This window comes from Balearica regulorum, chromosome 4, assembly GCF_011004875.1.
Source record: "Balearica regulorum gibbericeps isolate bBalReg1 chromosome 4, bBalReg1.pri, whole genome shotgun sequence".
Taxonomy (NCBI): domain Eukaryota; kingdom Metazoa; phylum Chordata; class Aves; order Gruiformes; family Gruidae; genus Balearica; species Balearica regulorum.
The window spans coordinates 67,654,464-67,669,811 of NC_046187.1; the positions used below are offsets into that span (position 1 = coordinate 67,654,464).

Here is a 15,348-nt window from a genome sequence, read left to right on the forward strand (position 1 = left end):
GCTGTGCTGGAAGAGTGGAGGTGAAACAAGAGGGCCAGTGGGGGACCGTGTGTGGTTATGACTGGGACATATCTGATGCTGCAGTGGTTTGTAAGCAGCTGGGCTGTGGGTCTGCTATTCAAGCTCACAAGTACGGATACTTTGGGCCAGGATCTGGCCCCATTTGGATGTCTGGTGTTGAGTGTCGTGGCACTGAGTCTGCCCTCTCTGACTGCAAAAACACAGGAAGGGGTAAACAGTACTGTGTTCACAGCTCGGATGCTGGAGTGACATGTTCAGGTAAGGGGCCAGCCCGTTCCCCACCTTTGTGGCTGGAATGGGGGAAGGGACCTGGCTGTGCCCTCAGGGAAATAAGGGGGTGCTGGAGAAGGGCCCAGTGAGGCCAGTCACACTGCTGAGCTGGGACCATCATTGCTGGTTTCCCTGGTCCCTGAGGAAAGCCCAGGGGGAACCTGCCACTGCCTGACCCCTGGTGTGGCTCAGCCCAACCTCCGTGGGTGCCTGGGGTGGGAGATGAATGCCCACCCTGCCCCGCAGTCTCTGTTGGTTCCCATCTTTCTCCTCCTGTTCACACAGGAGCTGTCTGGCAGCACCAAGGACATGTGTCCCTCATGCCAGAGGCACTGAGAGCAGCTCACATGGCCACCCACAGCCCCAGGGAAGGGCCCAGGGTGGCCGGGGACTTTTGGGTTGTGTTCCCTCGCAGGCTCGAGTCCCCCAAAGCAGAGGGTCTGCTGAGAGGGGAAGATCACTGGGCTTGGGCAGAAGAGCAGGCTGGCCCATGGCCACCTCATTCCTCTTCCAGGGTCACCCCATGAGAGCCAGCCCAGAGGGAAACACCCCTGTGCAGGCAGTGCTGACCTGCTGCCCAGCCTCTCCTGCCTACCCCAGCCCCTGGCTGCCCTGTGTCACAGGGCCTTGGCCAGCACTTGCCGGCTCTCCTTGGTGCCTGTCCTTGCACTGGGAGCTCGTGGCAGCCCAGGGCTGCTCCTCTGCCCGCTCTCCTGCCTTCTGACCAGCTGTTGGCCAGGGCTGTGCAGGCCTGGCAGTGCACTCTGGCCCTGGCTGAGGACCCTCCCCGGGCAGGTGCTGGAGCTGGGGGCTGGTGCAGACAGTGACTGTAGGTACACCCGCACTGCATCTGTGCCCTGTGACATGTCCCATCTCCCAGCAGTGCCCCAACAGCCCGAGAACCATCTGGGACTGGGCTGCATTTCTGGTGGCTCCAAGGGCTTCCTGTGCCTGGCCCTGAGCTGGGTGGGGCAGAGCAGGCTGCAACAGCCAACAGCACCTGGGCCCATCTCCTTGGGCCCCAGAGCTCCAGGTGCTGCAGGGCCTGGGGCCAGTTCCCAGCAGCCCAAGGTATCCAGAATAGCAGCAGTTGATCTAAGTGGTGCCTGTGGGTTTGGGAGAAAAGCCAGCCCCTGAGTGCTGTGCTGATTTCTGAAGAGTGGAATGGGGTCTCTGGTGTGTTTGTGCCATCAGCATCCACTGGCAGCTGCTGGGATGGTTGTGAGGCTCTTTGCCTGTGGCCACCTTGGAGATGAGGTGAGGCATGGTCAGGCAACTGCCAGAGGGCTCTGGGACCTCACAGGGGTCTTTGGTTGCTCCAGGATTTGTCCAGCTGGTTGGAGGGGACAGCCCCTGCTCAGGACGAGTGGAGATCTATGACAAGGACCAGTGGAAAACTGTCTGTGACTCAGACTTTGGTCCCAAAGCTGCTGACGTGATCTGTGGGGAGCTGCAGTGCGGCGTAGCCCTGTCCATGCCTGGGGCAGCTCATTTTGGAAAAGGTATTGGTTCCATCTGGGACAGAGAGCTGCAATGTTTGGGGAATGAATCCCTTCTCGCCTCCTGCCCAAGAGGGTCCCCCAGGGAACAGCCCTGCACCCACGCCAACGATGCTGGTCTCACCTGCACAAGTAAGGAGTCGGGGTGGGCTGTTGAATGCTGAGTGTGAGCTGGGGACAGGGAGCAGGACGGGGCCTGTGCTGTGCTGGGTGTGAAGGCAGGAGGGGTGATGTGGTTTTCTGCATCCCTAAGAGACTGCAGAAGGAGGAGAAAGGAAGGCTGTCCCTCTGGCCTGTCCTCCAGCTACCGATGCTGTAAGAGCACCAACGCAGCCTCTCTCATCTTCCTCTGTCCCCAGAGTACAGGCTGGTGAATGGCAGCACAGCTTGTGATGGAAGAGTGGAGTTCCACGTGCTGGGGACCTGGGGCACCCTCTGTGCTTTCCGTTGGGACCTCTTGGATGCCCACGTTCTCTGTCGTCAACTCAACTGTGGGTTTGCTGAGTCCATTCCTGGAGGAGGGCATTTTGGGAGAGGCACGGGCCCCACCTGGAGAGAGTCATTCCACTGTGATGGGACTGAAGGCCACCTGGGAGAGTGCCCAGTGACTGCCCTGGGAGCCTCACCATGCTCCCAGGAGAATGTCGCTGCTGTCCTTTGCTCAGGTGAGTGCTGGGAACACACTGTGTTGACTCCATTTTCCCCTTGGCTGTGACATGGCCACCCAAAGCAAGGGCCCCCATGGCGTCAGCAGCAGGGTGAATTTCTCCCTGGAGAAACCCCAGCTTCACCAGGAGAGATGTGGAGAGCTTGATGTGCTCAGACGGAATGCTCTGATTTGGGAGAGCTGAGGACTGAGCCAGGCCTGGGGTCCCCTGCTCTCATGCTGTGGGACAGGCCCAGGATGGGGCTGTGGGGCTCAGCTCCATCCCTCCAGCTGCAGACAGCCCTGTCCCAGCCCCACAGAGAGTCCCACAGAGACCAATCCCACACTCCGAGGGGCTGCCCGCGTGTCCCCAGCAGCAGCAGCAGCAGCAGCAGCAGAGCAGGGGTGTGAGCTGCAGAGCTGGACTGGGCTTTGCCCTGGCTTCTGCTCAGCACAAGACCCAACCTGGTCCTGTTTGGTCAGCAAGGGCCCCCTCACTCTGCTCCCTGCCAGGGACACTGGCTCCCAGTCCCCGTTCCCCAGGGGTGCAGAGAGGGACAGAGAGGTGTGTGCTGCCCCGTGTTTCAGCAGTGCCAGTGCCAGCGCTGAGGTTGGGCAAGGCTTGTCCTGGTGCTGCCCATCCCCAGGCCATTGCACCACCTGCTGCTCCCTCCTGCGGGAGCTGCCCCATCTGCCTCAGCAGGGACGTGCTGGGTGGTTCTGAACCAGCAAGAGCACAGAGAGGGTCTTGCCCTGGAAGGCTCAGGGACTGGGAAACCAATGGTGTGGAAACCTGCTCCTGAAGCTCACTGCAGAGGGCTGGCGGCAGGCAGGTGAGCTTCAGGGCACCGTGAGGTTTCCGGAGCCTGGAGAGGCAGCTCAGGTTCCTGGGCTCTCTGGTGCTGCTGCGGGCTGGGGCATGGCTGCTCTCCCCAGGCTCAGCCAGCTCCGCATCCCTGCGGCTGGTGGGTGGAGGGAGCCGGTGTGACGGGCGAGTGGAGATCTTCCAGCGCGGGACGTGGGGCAGAGTCCTGGATGACCAGTGGGACATGCAGGAGGCCAGCGTGGTGTGCCGGCAGCTGCGGTGCGGAGAGGCAGAGACAGCCTACAACCCCCCAAAGCCTGAGAGAGGGACGGGTCCTGTGGGGCTGCGAGGGGTGCGGTGCGCAGGGCATGAGGCCAACCTGACCCTCTGCAACACCTCCCTGCCCGAGAGCGCGCTGTCAGCAAGGATTGCAGAGGACGTGGGGGTCGTTTGCTGGGGTGAGTGGCACTGCTGGGGCCCCCCAGGCTCTGAGCTGGGTGGGCACCAGCCCCTGACAGTAGCCGGGGTTTCTTCCCGCTGCAGGGAGCCGGCAGGTCCGGCTGGTGAACGGGTCCGGGCGCTGTGCTGGGAGAGTGGAGATCTACTACCGGGGCAGCTGGGGGACCGTCTGTGACGATGGCTGGGACCTGCCTGATGCCGCTGTCGTTTGCCACCAGCTGGGCTGCGGAGGGGCAGTGGAGGCAGTTGGCTCTGCTCGGTTCGGGGAAGGCTCCGGGCAGATCTGGCTGGACAGCGTGAACTGCTCCGGGGCCGAAGCTGCTCTCTGGGACTGCCCGGCAGGGTCCTGGGGGAAGCACGACTGCGGGCACAAAGAGGACGCAGGAGTCGTCTGCTCAGGTCTGTGCTGGGAGCTGTGGTGGGAGCCCAGTGCCTGGGGAGGCCGGGCCAAGGGGAGAGCTGGCAACGCTCGAGGCTGTCCCTGGCTGCCTCTGAGCCCCTGCCCAAGCCCATCCTGGGGACACCCACCCACACACAGGTCCCCTCAGTCCCACTGGGGGTCTCTGAGGAGCTCAATTGTGCCCAAGGCTTAGTGGGGAGGGCAGGGTTGTCTGTCCATCAGGGACTTGTTGGAGAGAGTCCAGAGGAGGGCCACAAAGCTGATGAGAGGGCTGGAGCACCTCTCCTATGAGGACAGGCTGAGAGAGTTGGGGTTGTTCAGCCTGCAGAAAAGGCGGCTCTGGGGAGATCTAATTGTGCCTTACCAGTACCTGAAGGGGGCCTACAGGAAAGATGGTGAGGGGCTGTTCATCAGGGAGTGTAGTGACAGGACAAGGGGTAATGGGTTTAAGCTGAAGGAGGGTCGATTTAGATTAGATGTTAGAAAGCAATTCTTTACTGTTAGAGTGGTGAGGCCCTGGAACAGGTTGCCCAGAGAGGTTGTGGATGCCCCATCCCGGGAAGTGTTTGAGGCCAGATTGGATGAAGCTTTGGGCAATGTGGTCTAGTGGAGGGTGTCCCTGCCTGCAGCAGGGGGGTTGGAACTAGATGATCTTTGAGATCCCTTCCAACCCTAACCATTTGATGATTCTAGGATTCTAGGATTCTATGAATTTTCTCTGCCCATGGGTGAAGGGGGACTTGCTGGCCGTGCCTTTGCCTGGCTGAGGGCATGGGGGCTGCAGGGGTACCCCTGCTCCCACAGCTCCAGACCAGCCTGTTCCCCCTCGGTGCCTTTCCTCCCAGAGTTCGTGGCCCTGAGGCTGGAGAACAGCACCAACTGCTCCGGGCGCCTGCAGGTTTTCTATAATGGGACATGGGGGAGCGTTTGCTCCAACTCAATGACTCCCAAAACGGTGTCGCTGGCCTGCAAGGAGCTGGGCTGCAGGGATGCAAAATCCTTGGAACCATACCTGACCTCTGGCAGGCTGACTGGCCCCGCCTGGCTGGATCGCGTGGAGTGTGGGGAGAGAAACAGCTCCTTCTGGCAGTGTCCCTCCGCTCCCTGGGACCCAGAGTCCTGCGATGACCTGCGAGATGAGACCCACCTCACCTGCAACGGTAACTCTGAGCCACCCGGGCACCAGCATCCCCAGCTCCTGCTCCCTGCTGGGCATTGTCAAAGGCAGAGACAGAGCCCACAGGGGCTTTTCCTTCCCATGCCAGACCCTCCTGCTGCTGCTGCTGCTGCTGCTGGTGGCACAAAGGGGACTTCAGCTCTCAGAGCCCCACACAGTCACCAGCAGTTGCCAGCCGGGCTCCCAGCAGTGCCTGGGGGAGGCAGAGGTGTCTCCAGGCAAGGTCTCAGAAGGGACCTGTCAGGGCTCCAAGGAGCGTCCCCTCCTCCTGCTGCTCTGTGAACCAGGCTCCCTTTGGGGCTGAGCAGTCAGGGTCCCCCACCGTGTGCCGTGTGTGTCCCCTGAGTGACCGGGGTTCAGCTGCTGCCGTGAGCGAGGTGGCACAGGGATGCGCGAGCAGAACTCAGCCCCGCTGTCTGCCACGCAACCCCCCTGCAGCAGCCCCTTCACCGCTGCATTTCCTTCTCCAGGGAGACAGCCAGAAACGCCCCCGGCCCTGGGGGCCACGTGCCCAAACTCCACGAGCTGCACAGGTAGCTGCTCCTCTGCATGCCTGTCTCAGCTGGCAGGGCTCTGCCTGCTGCCCCGTGCCCTGAGAGGTCTCTGCCTTCTCCAGACAGGGAGAAGATTCGTGCCGTGGGAGGCGAGAACGGGTGCTCGGGCAGAGTGGAGGTGTGGCACCGTGGCTCCTGGGGGACGGTGTGCGACGACTCCTGGGACATGCAGGATGCCGAGGTGGCATGCAGGCAGCTGGGCTGTGGCCCCGCAGTGTCTGCCCTGGGCGAGGCTGCCTTTGGGGAGGGGACGGGCCCCATCTGGCTGGAGCAGGTGGAGTGCCGGGGGACAGAGCCATCTCTGCAGGACTGCTGGGCCCGGCCTGGGGACAGCGGTGCCTGCCGGCATAAGGAGGACGCTGCCGTGAACTGCTCGGGTGAGGGGCAGGGCTGGGTCCCCTCACGGGGGTATTGGCAAGGAGCTGGGGCAGGCGTTTTCCCCGCTGGGTCCCAGCATGGCTGTAGAGCTCCTGAGAGCAAGGCTGTCCGTGCAGAGCCTGGGAGCCTGGTGCCAAGTGGGCAGCAGCTTCTGTGGGGCTGGATGTCCTCCAGCCTCTGCCCGCAGGGCCCTGCAGCCCCCAGGGGCATCTCCCGGGCTGCCTGCACTGTCCTGCCCATGGCCCTGGGCTCCTTCCTGGCCACCCTGACCAGCCCCACAGGAGGGACACTTTGGGTGGGATGTGTCAGGGATGTCCGCACATGTGCACACACACACACGGGGTACCAGAGAGGAGTCTCCCTGGTACCCGCACACCCAGCCTCTCAGCCCAGCTCTCCTTCTCCTCCTCTGCAGCTGCACCCAGGACGGCAGCACCAACCCCCCAAACAGGTAAGCTGTCCTCCCTGTCAGCGCTGGGTCTTCCCAGGGCCAGGCTGTGACCCACAGCCAGAGGGAAGGGGCTCCTTGCCGGGGAGTGAAACTCCCAAGAGGTGTCACTGGGGTAGCGGTGGGGGAGAGGTTTTGGGAGGGCTGTCATTACCCGGTAGGGTGGGAGCTTCCCCATCACTCCTCCCCTGGGGTCCCTTACCTCCAGTGTAAGAGGGGTCAGGACTGGGCTGTCCCAGCCCCCCACCTCTCCCAGGCCTGCTGCTGCTATTTCTGTGTTCCTGCCCATGCAGATCCCACCCGGGGCCGTCCAACAGGCAGCGGGAGAGTCTCATTGCCTGTCATCATCTGCATCATCCTGGGAGCCCTTCTCTGCCTGCTCCTGGCCCTCCTGGCCGGGCAAGTGTGGAGCACTAGGGCTGGGCGCAGAGGTGGGTCCTTCCCCCACAGTCCTGGGGGAAGATGCCTCCTGGCAAGGCCAGGGGTGCTGTGGGGTGTCAGTGAGGGGTACAGGCAGAGCTGGGGGGACCAGAGTGTGTGCTGCCTGCATCCCCATGTGCTGCCCCATTGACTGCCTGACTGTGGGCCACCAGCAGCAAGGGGTAGAGAGAGTCCAGACTTGGTGGGAATTAGGGATGGGGCAAGGAGAGAAATGGCCGAGCTGTGCTGGGGGAGATGGGAGCAAAGGGGAGACAGATGATGCTGTGCCACTGGCAGTGCTCTGGGCAGCTCTGGAGGGGACTGTGGGGCGGGGGAGATGCTGGGAAAGGCATGGGACAGCAGGGTCCATCCCTGTGGCATTGGGCCCCCAGACTGTTCCTCCCTCCAACCCTTACCTGCTCCCCAGCAGGGCAGGGGCCGTGCTATGGATCCATGGGGCAGGGAGGGGGCAGCTCCAGGGGCAGAGGAAAGGCAGGAGCTACTCCAAGCTCAGCACCAGGGACCTGGCCCAGGGCCCAGAGGGGCACGAGGGCTGTCTCTGAGGGGATGGTGTGAGGGTGTCGCTGCCCCTGACCATCTCCATGGGGACATTGCCCTTCCTGAGCAAGTGTCAGCGGTGACAGGACAGCGCAGTGGGGCTGTGCTGTGGGGCCAGCCCTGGGCTGGCCCAGGGGAAGAGGGCTGGTGGAGCAGAGCAGGATGCCGTCCCCTCTCTGCCAGTCCCTGAGCCAGCCCTGCCTCTGTCCGCAGGCTCCGAGAGAGCTTGGGAGCCCTTCCCTGAGGCCCTGTATGAGGAGATCGGTTACAGCCCAGCGTGGGAGAAGCAGGCGAGGTTCAGTGGCTCAGGTGGGTGTGGGTCCCACATGGGGGGCACATCTGCAGGGCTCTTTGCCCTGGCCCCCAGCCAAGGCTGACCCCCTGCAGCCCCCTGGCCCATAGTCCCTGCAGCTGTGGGGCTGTGGGGTGTGTGGGGAGAGCAGCCAGGTGGTGGGCGTGGGAGAGGAGCTTCCTCCCCACCAGCTCTGCCCGTCCCAGCTGGGGACAGCCCCTCTCTGCCTGTCCCTGCATCCCACCTGGCACCGGAGGGGTGAGGGAAGGGGCTGTCCCGGGGCAGCTCTGGGAGCCCCTGTGAGAGGGGGTTTGTCCCAGGGGAGCAGGCTGAGTCCTGAGCCCTCCTCCCCACGCAGCCCTGGCTCGGTGGGTCCCCTGTCCCCAGCAGCACTGAGCCCAAGCTGGGTCAGCAGAGCGCACTCCCATAACACCTGCATCGCCTCTCTCCAGGCTCCTATTCAGAGGGGTCCCTGACCAAGGTGCAGCCCCAGCCCAGGCACAGTGAGGAGGAGGAGGATGGTCCGGGGTCAGCCCCAGGTAATGGGGAGCAGGAAGGGGTGGATCTCTCCTCCCTGCAGACTTGGGATGGACAGTGGTGTCACTGTTAGAGTTGGGGAGGACACAGGCCGGTTTCTTCTGTGGTGCTGCCAAAACCAGTGTCTGAGCCCCATGTCCCTGCACATCCTCCCATCCTCTGCTCCGCAGGACGTGTCTTCTCATTGTCACCAACTCCCCTCTCCTTTCAGACATGCCTGTCGTGCCCAGAGGTGACCCAGCAGATGGCTATGATGATGCCAGGGAGGTTTCTGACCCTGGGGAGGATCCTGCCTCTGGTCAGGGAGACTGGGAAATGCCCAGGGCCCCAGAGGAGGGAGCAGGGCCCAGGGATGCACCTGGAGGTGAGAGGGAAAGATAGCGCTGCTGGTTCCTGGGGTGCCATCCCTGGTGCCGGGTGAATCCTTGCCATACTGAGACCCCAAAATCCTGGGATGGAGGAATCTGCCCTGGGAGTTTTCCTTGGGGAGACCAGGGGTGGGAGAGGGATCTGACCATCTCAGGACTGGTGAGGAAAAGGGGGGAAGGTGATGTAGAGACCAGGAGGGGCACCTCAGGGGACGAATGTGCAATGGGCTGCCTTGCTGCCTGCAGGGCCAAAGCTGCGCTCCCAGAGAAGTGCTGGGGCCCCTGGAGCTGAGGGAGATGCCTGGTCCCTGTCCCCGGAGAGCACAGGCTATGACGATGCTGACGAGGTGTCTCTGGCACATCCCCCTGAGGACACCAAGGCTGTGACACCAGAGCTCAGTGCACAACAGTCCCTGGGCCCCAGGCCAGGACAGCCCGTCCCTGCCGTGCAGCTGGGTGCAGCCAGGAGGGAGGAGAGGTCTGTGCAGCTGGGAGAGCCGTGAGCACCAGGGAACCGTCTGCCTTTTCCCACGGGCAGCAGAAACAGCCGGGCATTGCCTCTGGTTTTATTCTCCTGTGTTTACCCCCGGCTTCCACATTTGTTCTTATTAAAAGCCTTTGGGGGTATGACCCAGAGCTGGTGCTTGCCTGCCCAGGTGTTGGGGTGTCTCCCTGAGGCTGATCGGGGGGGGAACAGAGCACAAGGAGATGGTGGTGAGGAAGGGGCACGTCTTGGGGACAGTGGGTTCAGGGTCAGGCTGTGGAGCTGCGAGAGCCCATGTTCCCTGGGGAATATTCCTGCTGACAGAGACATTTCCATCCTGCCAGCCAGAGCTTCCAGCAAAAATGGCTCTCTGCAAGGTCCCGTGATGCACCCCAGAGGGAGCGCCCATCTCCTCACCCTGGGGTTCCCCAGCTGCTCTTCCCCCAGGCCCTGCCTGGGCCACACTGGTCCCGTGGCACAGAGGCCATGACAGAGCTGCTGTGTTGGGGTGAACCCTGGGCTCTGGCCCCACAGAAATGAGCCCTAAGGTGGCCGCGGTGCCCTGAACACCCCATCCAGCCCCAGGGGGTCTCACGTCCCATGGATCACCTCCCACAGGGGTTAGGAGGCAGCTCCACTCCCCACTGTCCTGGCACAGGGTGCAGAGCCACTTGCTGGGGCACACGGGGCTGGGATTGCCCCTTCCCTGGCTCTGCCAGGTGCCCAGGCTCCATGAGCTGTTCCTGCTCCCTTGGGCCCTCACAGACCTTGGAGCAGTGCTGGTAGCTCCCCAGAGCTGCCTCCTTCCTGGGCAGGGACTGTAAGGCCCCACGGCAGCCCTGGGAGCCCCTGGTCCTGCTGCACTCCAGCCCCCAGCCCTGCCCTCCTGCTGCCTCCCAGGGGTGTCAGGGAGGGTTTGTGTGGGGGCAGTACCTGTGTGCAGGTGCAGGGGGGATGAGAGCAGGAGCAATGGGGGGACCTTTCCCTCAGTGCTGTGGGAGGCAGAGGAGGGAGAGTCCAGGGGAGGGAGAAAGGATCCCCAGGAGACATGGGCTGCTGCCAAAAGCCATCATCCAGCCCTTGGTCTGGAGAAGGTCCTGTCTGGGAGGCTGCTAATTTGGGCACATTTCCATGGCAGAGGGTATTTTGTGTCCCTCCCCTAAAGCCGGCCCTGCTGGGAGCTGAGCCAGGGTCCCTCTCCCTGGGCTGGGGCTTTCACCTGCCCCAGCTCCCATGGGCAGAGAAATGACTCACGTGGGAGCCAGGAAAGGAGAAGTGTTTAACACTTGGCAAGAACCTGGAGCCCAAACTGTCCTCCCCACTCCTGATGGTGGGTCGCCACACCCCGCAAGCTCTTCCCTGATGGGCTTCTCTGCTGCAGACCAGAAGGTGTGTTGGGTGTCCATTGCAGGGGAGCAGCCCCAGGTGGGTAGCACTGCAAACAGCAGGATCTGGCCCTAGAGCAGAAGAGAGGAGGAGGCAGCTGTCACCAAGAGCCTCTCCCATGGCAGTGTTGCCCTATTCCTTGCTGAGAGCTTCTCCACCTCTGGCGTGACCTCGGGAGGTACGGGGGAAGCTCAGGCTCACAGACCTCTCTGCCCTGGTCCCTAGAGCTTTCCTGCTGGCAGTCCCCAGCCCTGGAGCCAGCCCCTTAGTCCCCAGCCCTCTGCTGGGTCTCACCATCAGGCCCCTTGTGTAGGTCCTGGGGAGCTGCTGCAGGAGCAAGCACAGATCTGGGGTACAGTGATGATCCCACATTGCTGCAGAGAACAGACCCAGCCCGCAGGGCCAGACTGTTCAGGCCCCAAAACACCCTGAAACGGGCTCTTTCTGCTCAGGTGTGCTGCCCCCTCACACACCCCCAGGCTCTGTGCCTCATCTCCCTGAGGAGGAGGAGGAGGAGGAGGCAAAGCTGTGCCAGGTGCCAGAGTAAGGGAGAAATGTTACCCCTGGGGGAGGGCAGAGCTGGCAGGGAGGTGGCATGGGGCAGACACTGGGCTCTTCTCCCTGGTCCCCACCTGGGGTGGCTTGAGTCCGCAGGTCAGTGTCCATACTGGCACCAAGCATCCTGTGTTCAGAAGATATCCCCAGCCCACTGCCCTTCTGTACTTCACTTTTATACCTTGTTTCTCTGAATTTGGGCCCACCATTCCTGGGGGGCACTGAGCACCCTGCAGTGGAAGGCCATGTCTCATGTCCCACTTGGGTTGCAGGTGGTTTTGGTGGGGGAACAGCTGAGGCACCATCTCCTGGCCCTTGCTGCCTGTGCATGGCTTTGGACAGGCCTGTGTCTCCCTGATCCCACCAACATGGGCTGGACGGAGACACCAAAGCCCCAGGAACAAGAGGTGGGTACCAGCCCCAGCAGTCCCACCTCTGCAGGGCTGTGCCTGACCTCAGCAGCTCTGGGTTCCTCTGCTCAAGGCAGTGGTGATGGCAGAGGGAAAAAGACCTGGAGACAGGGACAGGGTAAGGAATGTCATTCCGCCAGCTGGGAGTCCCACAGGGCTGTTCAGGCTGGTCCAGCTCAGACACCCCTAGCTGCTGGCACAGGGGGGTGTTTCCCACCTGGGATGGGATCTCCACCTGAGCTCAGGTCCAGCACCTCTGGGAGGTGGCTCAGCAGAGGCAGCGCACACAGCCCTCCTCACCCCACAGACAGGCCCTGGGTGGGCAGGGCAGGCCCACAGTGCCTGGAGAGGACCAGTGCTCCAGCTCCAGCCTGTACCCGCCTGAGGCTGGGGACTCGGGGAAAAAGCACCCTTGGAGATGCCGGGGATCGAACCCAGGACCTCCCACATGCGAAGCGGGCGCTCTGCCGCTGAGCTACATCCCCTTCACGCCTGCCAGCAGGACAGACACTCTCCTGCCATGACACGTCTATGACAAGCACAGCCCTGTTGTCCCCTGGGTGCCAGGGGACCCTCTGCAGAAAACAGCATTTGAAGCCTCCTGAGATGGGGGAAGTCAGGACGGCCTCTCCACGGGGGCCTGATCCTGGCACAGGGATGCACTGCAGAGCATTGCCCCTTCCACGTCTCGGCAGGGCAATGGGGCAGAAGGAGGCTCTTGCTGCAGCCGCTGCTCCTACGCTCTGACCCACTCTGGGCTTGATGGAGAGGAGAAAACTCCTGAGCCTCCTCTGCCACCCAGGGCAACAGCCGTCTGTCTCCCATCTGTCCCCAGCTCCACAGGAGGAGCAGAGGAACAGGGTGAGGGAAACACCCTCCCTGGGGTGAGGTGTCCCCAGGCTCTGATGGCACCCCAGGGTGTGCGGTGGGGGGACATGGGGACAGAAACCTCTCACCCCCTCATCCAGGTAGCGGGCCTCCCCCTGCACCCCTGTCCCCGCCAGCATCCCTGGAGGTGGGGTGAAGGGCAGGCTTCCATCTCCCTGGGGCTGATGCCCAGAGAGGAGCACAGAGGTGTTTCATCAGTCCTTGCAGCAGGCGGGTCAAAGGGGGCAAGAAACTCTGCTCAGGCCAGCGTGTGACTACACATGACGCCCATGCACTGCAGTGGGTGATCCTCAGCACGGCTTGGTCAGCTGTCCTGGGCACATCAGAGGTCTCGCTGCGACAGACCTCCAGAGGAAGGATGCTGCCATTCAGGCCTCAGCTCCAGGGAGTGCCTCTGCCTGGGAGTGGGGGGACAGTGGCCTCTGGTCTGGGAACTGAGAACCAGGTGAAGGGGGGTGTGAGGAGAGGAGCGGTCTGTGCACCATGGAGAATGACAAAGAGGAGAGAGACAGGGTCTTTGCAGAGACGGCGCAGTGGAGAGATCTTGATCCCTGTGGAGCAGGGAAGCAGGGAGAGCTGGAGCCCACCCCAGAGGAGCAGTGAATGGAGAGTCCTGCCCAGGGGGAGGCTGGGGACTCGTGGTGCTGGAGGAAGGCTCCTTCTGAGCTGCAGGTCTGCAGCTACAGAGCTGGGACAGTGCTCTGGCAAGAGGTGAAGGAGCAAGCAGGGCTGGGGCAGGCTGGAGGAAGGCAGGCAGGTCTTGAAAAACCTAAGGGAGAAAATGATTGCTGAAGCCCGGGGTTGAACCAGGGACCTTTAGATCTTCAGTCTAACGCTCTCCCAGCTGAGCTACTTCAGCCCTGCCCCAGCAGCCCTGGTCCCCGTGCCACCCGTGCCAGGCCACAGGCTGGCACCCAGGAGGAGTGCTCCTCAGGGAGGTTCCCAGGGGAAAGCTGTGCCCAGCCCCGAGCAGAGGGGACCTGGCTCCTCCCTGACCCCAAGGCCAGGTGGGCTCCACGTTTGGTGGAGGCCAGCTTACACTGGCCGTGCCAAGATGTCTGTGGGCCTTGTACAAACGTGACAGTGGTGAAGGGAAACGGGCAGACCAGGCATGTGCAACTGCAAAGGCTGAGGGTGGAAGAAGCGTGGGGCTGGTGGAAGACCTTATCTCCTTCCCCAGGGAAGGTCTCCCCCCACCCTTTTGTCCCTGGCTCCACTTCACTCACTCCTTCATTCCCAACTCCTCTATCTCCTCCCCGCTGAGCAGCGCAGAGGGATGGTGAATGGGGGTTGTGGTCAGTCCATAACAGTTCCTCTCTGCTGCTCCTTCCCTCTAAGACTTTTTCCCATGGGGATCCTCCTATGGGCTACAGTCCTTCAAGACAAACCTGCTCCAGCATGGGCTGTCCTCCATCCAGCATTCTCTCAGAAATTATCCAACATCTTCGGTGTTGAGTCCTCCATGGACTGCAGGGCTTACTTTCCCCACCATGGTCTTCTCCATGGGCCGCAGGGAAATACCTGGTGTACTCCGATATTCACCATAGCAGGAAACTATCTGCTCTTGTGCCTGGAGCACCTCTTCCCCCTCCCTCTTCACCAACCTTGGTGTTTGCAGGGCTGCTTCTCACATTTTTTCTCCCTTACTCCTCTCCCATTCTGGCAGTTGTGTCCTTTCTTAAATACATATTTGTAAAGGTCCTACCAGCTTCACTGATGGGCTCGTTTTTGTGCACTGGTGGGTCTGCTTGGAGCCTGCTGGAACCAGCTCTGTCTGGCAGGGAGGCAGCCCCTGGTGTCTTCTCACAGAGGACACCCCTGCATCCCCCCTGCTGCCAAACCCTGGACACCACCACCAATGCACAGTGTAAGTCTTTGTCTTGCTGAATGACATCCCCTGCTCTTCCCTCATCCACAAATACAATTTACTCACTGGGGAGGAAGAGAGAGAACAGAGAAGGCCTTGATGCTGTGCAAACATGGTTCAGCAATAGCTACAACATCGGTGTGTTGTCAGCTCTGTTTTGGTGACAAATCCCAAACACAGCACCATAGGGGCTGCCGTGAAGAAAATTACCTCCATCCCAGGCAAAACCAGTACAGTGTGCCTGGAAGAATGTTTCCAGGAGTAGCTGGTCTATCTCCTTCCCAGGGAGAGAGGTGAGGCTGACTGGCCTGTAGTTCCCTGGGTCCTTCTTCTTGCCCTTCTTGAAGACAGGATGGACATGTGATTTCTTCCACTCTTTGGAGGACTGTATTGTGTGCACACACGTGAACTGAGGCAAGAGGACTCCCGCCACCTGTGGGTTTGTGGCAGGTATGGGAGGAAGCTGAGTCCCTGTGACGGATCCACTTGACTCCCTGACCAAACCAGCAGTAGTTTTGTTCAGGGTCAAAGGAGGTAAAGGCCCAGGTGTAACCTGGCCAACAACTTCTCTAGTTCCAGTCTGATATCGGAAAACAGGAGCAGAGGGACATGGTAAGCATTGATGTATATGGGCTTGGAAACTGGAACACCCATCATGTGATTAAGACATGAGTAACAGGTGGTTCCTCCAAGACTCATTTGTCAAGGAACAAAGAAAGCTGTGGGTACAAGGAGTCTCATGCATGCCTTTCCCATCACATGGAATTTGACTACAAGCCGACCACTTTATTCCATAAATATGGCAGCCTAAGGGTATCTTCTCGGAGCTCTCCCTGCTAAGCAGCTGGCTGTCCAGTGGTGATCTCTCCTTGAGCTAGGACACCTCTCAAGGTTACCTCTCGAGGCTAAGACCTCTTACCCACTGC

The 15,348-nt window shown here is 61.5% G+C and overlaps 1 protein-coding gene and 2 non-coding genes across 3 annotated transcripts; 1 reads left to right on the top strand and 2 right to left on the bottom strand.

The window, feature by feature from the left end:
- Window positions 1–1,555: 1,555 nt before the first annotated feature.
- On the top strand, window positions 1,556–9,451 carry LOC142601591 (scavenger receptor cysteine-rich domain-containing protein SCART1-like). The gene is made up of 13 exons (XM_075750775.1): window positions 1,556–1,922; window positions 2,150–2,455; window positions 3,373–3,699; window positions 3,785–4,099; window positions 4,946–5,260; window positions 5,748–5,810; window positions 5,894–6,208; window positions 6,625–6,660; window positions 6,951–7,088; window positions 7,849–7,944; window positions 8,380–8,466; window positions 8,676–8,828; window positions 9,079–9,451. The coding sequence occupies exons 1-13, from the start codon at window positions 1,556–1,558 to the stop codon at window positions 9,333–9,335; spliced, it is 2,775 nt and encodes a 924-aa protein (XP_075606890.1). The 3' UTR covers window positions 9,336–9,451.
- A 2,629-nt stretch (window positions 9,452–12,080) lies between these two features.
- On the bottom strand, window positions 12,081–12,152 carry TRNAA-CGC (transfer RNA alanine (anticodon CGC)). The gene has a single exon. It is a non-coding gene; the product is annotated as a tRNA-Ala (tRNA).
- A 1,189-nt stretch (window positions 12,153–13,341) lies between these two features.
- Window positions 13,342–13,414, bottom strand: TRNAF-GAA (transfer RNA phenylalanine (anticodon GAA)). The gene has a single exon. It is a non-coding gene; the product is annotated as a tRNA-Phe (tRNA).
- Window positions 13,415–15,348: the final 1,934 nt, after the last annotated feature.

Bases quoted from the DNA above. Each gene is read 5' to 3' on its own strand.
- LOC142601591 (XM_075750775.1), top strand. From the start codon at position 1,556: ATGGTCAGGCAACTGCCAGAGGGCTCTGGGACCTCACAGGGGTCTTTG. The intron at 1,923-2,149 runs GTAAGGAGTCGG...CTCTGTCCCCAG, and splicing joins TGCTGGTCTCACCTGCACAA to AGTACAGGCTGGTGAATGGC. The intron at 4,100-4,945 runs GTCTGTGCTGGG...CTTTCCTCCCAG, and splicing joins CGCAGGAGTCGTCTGCTCAG to AGTTCGTGGCCCTGAGGCTG.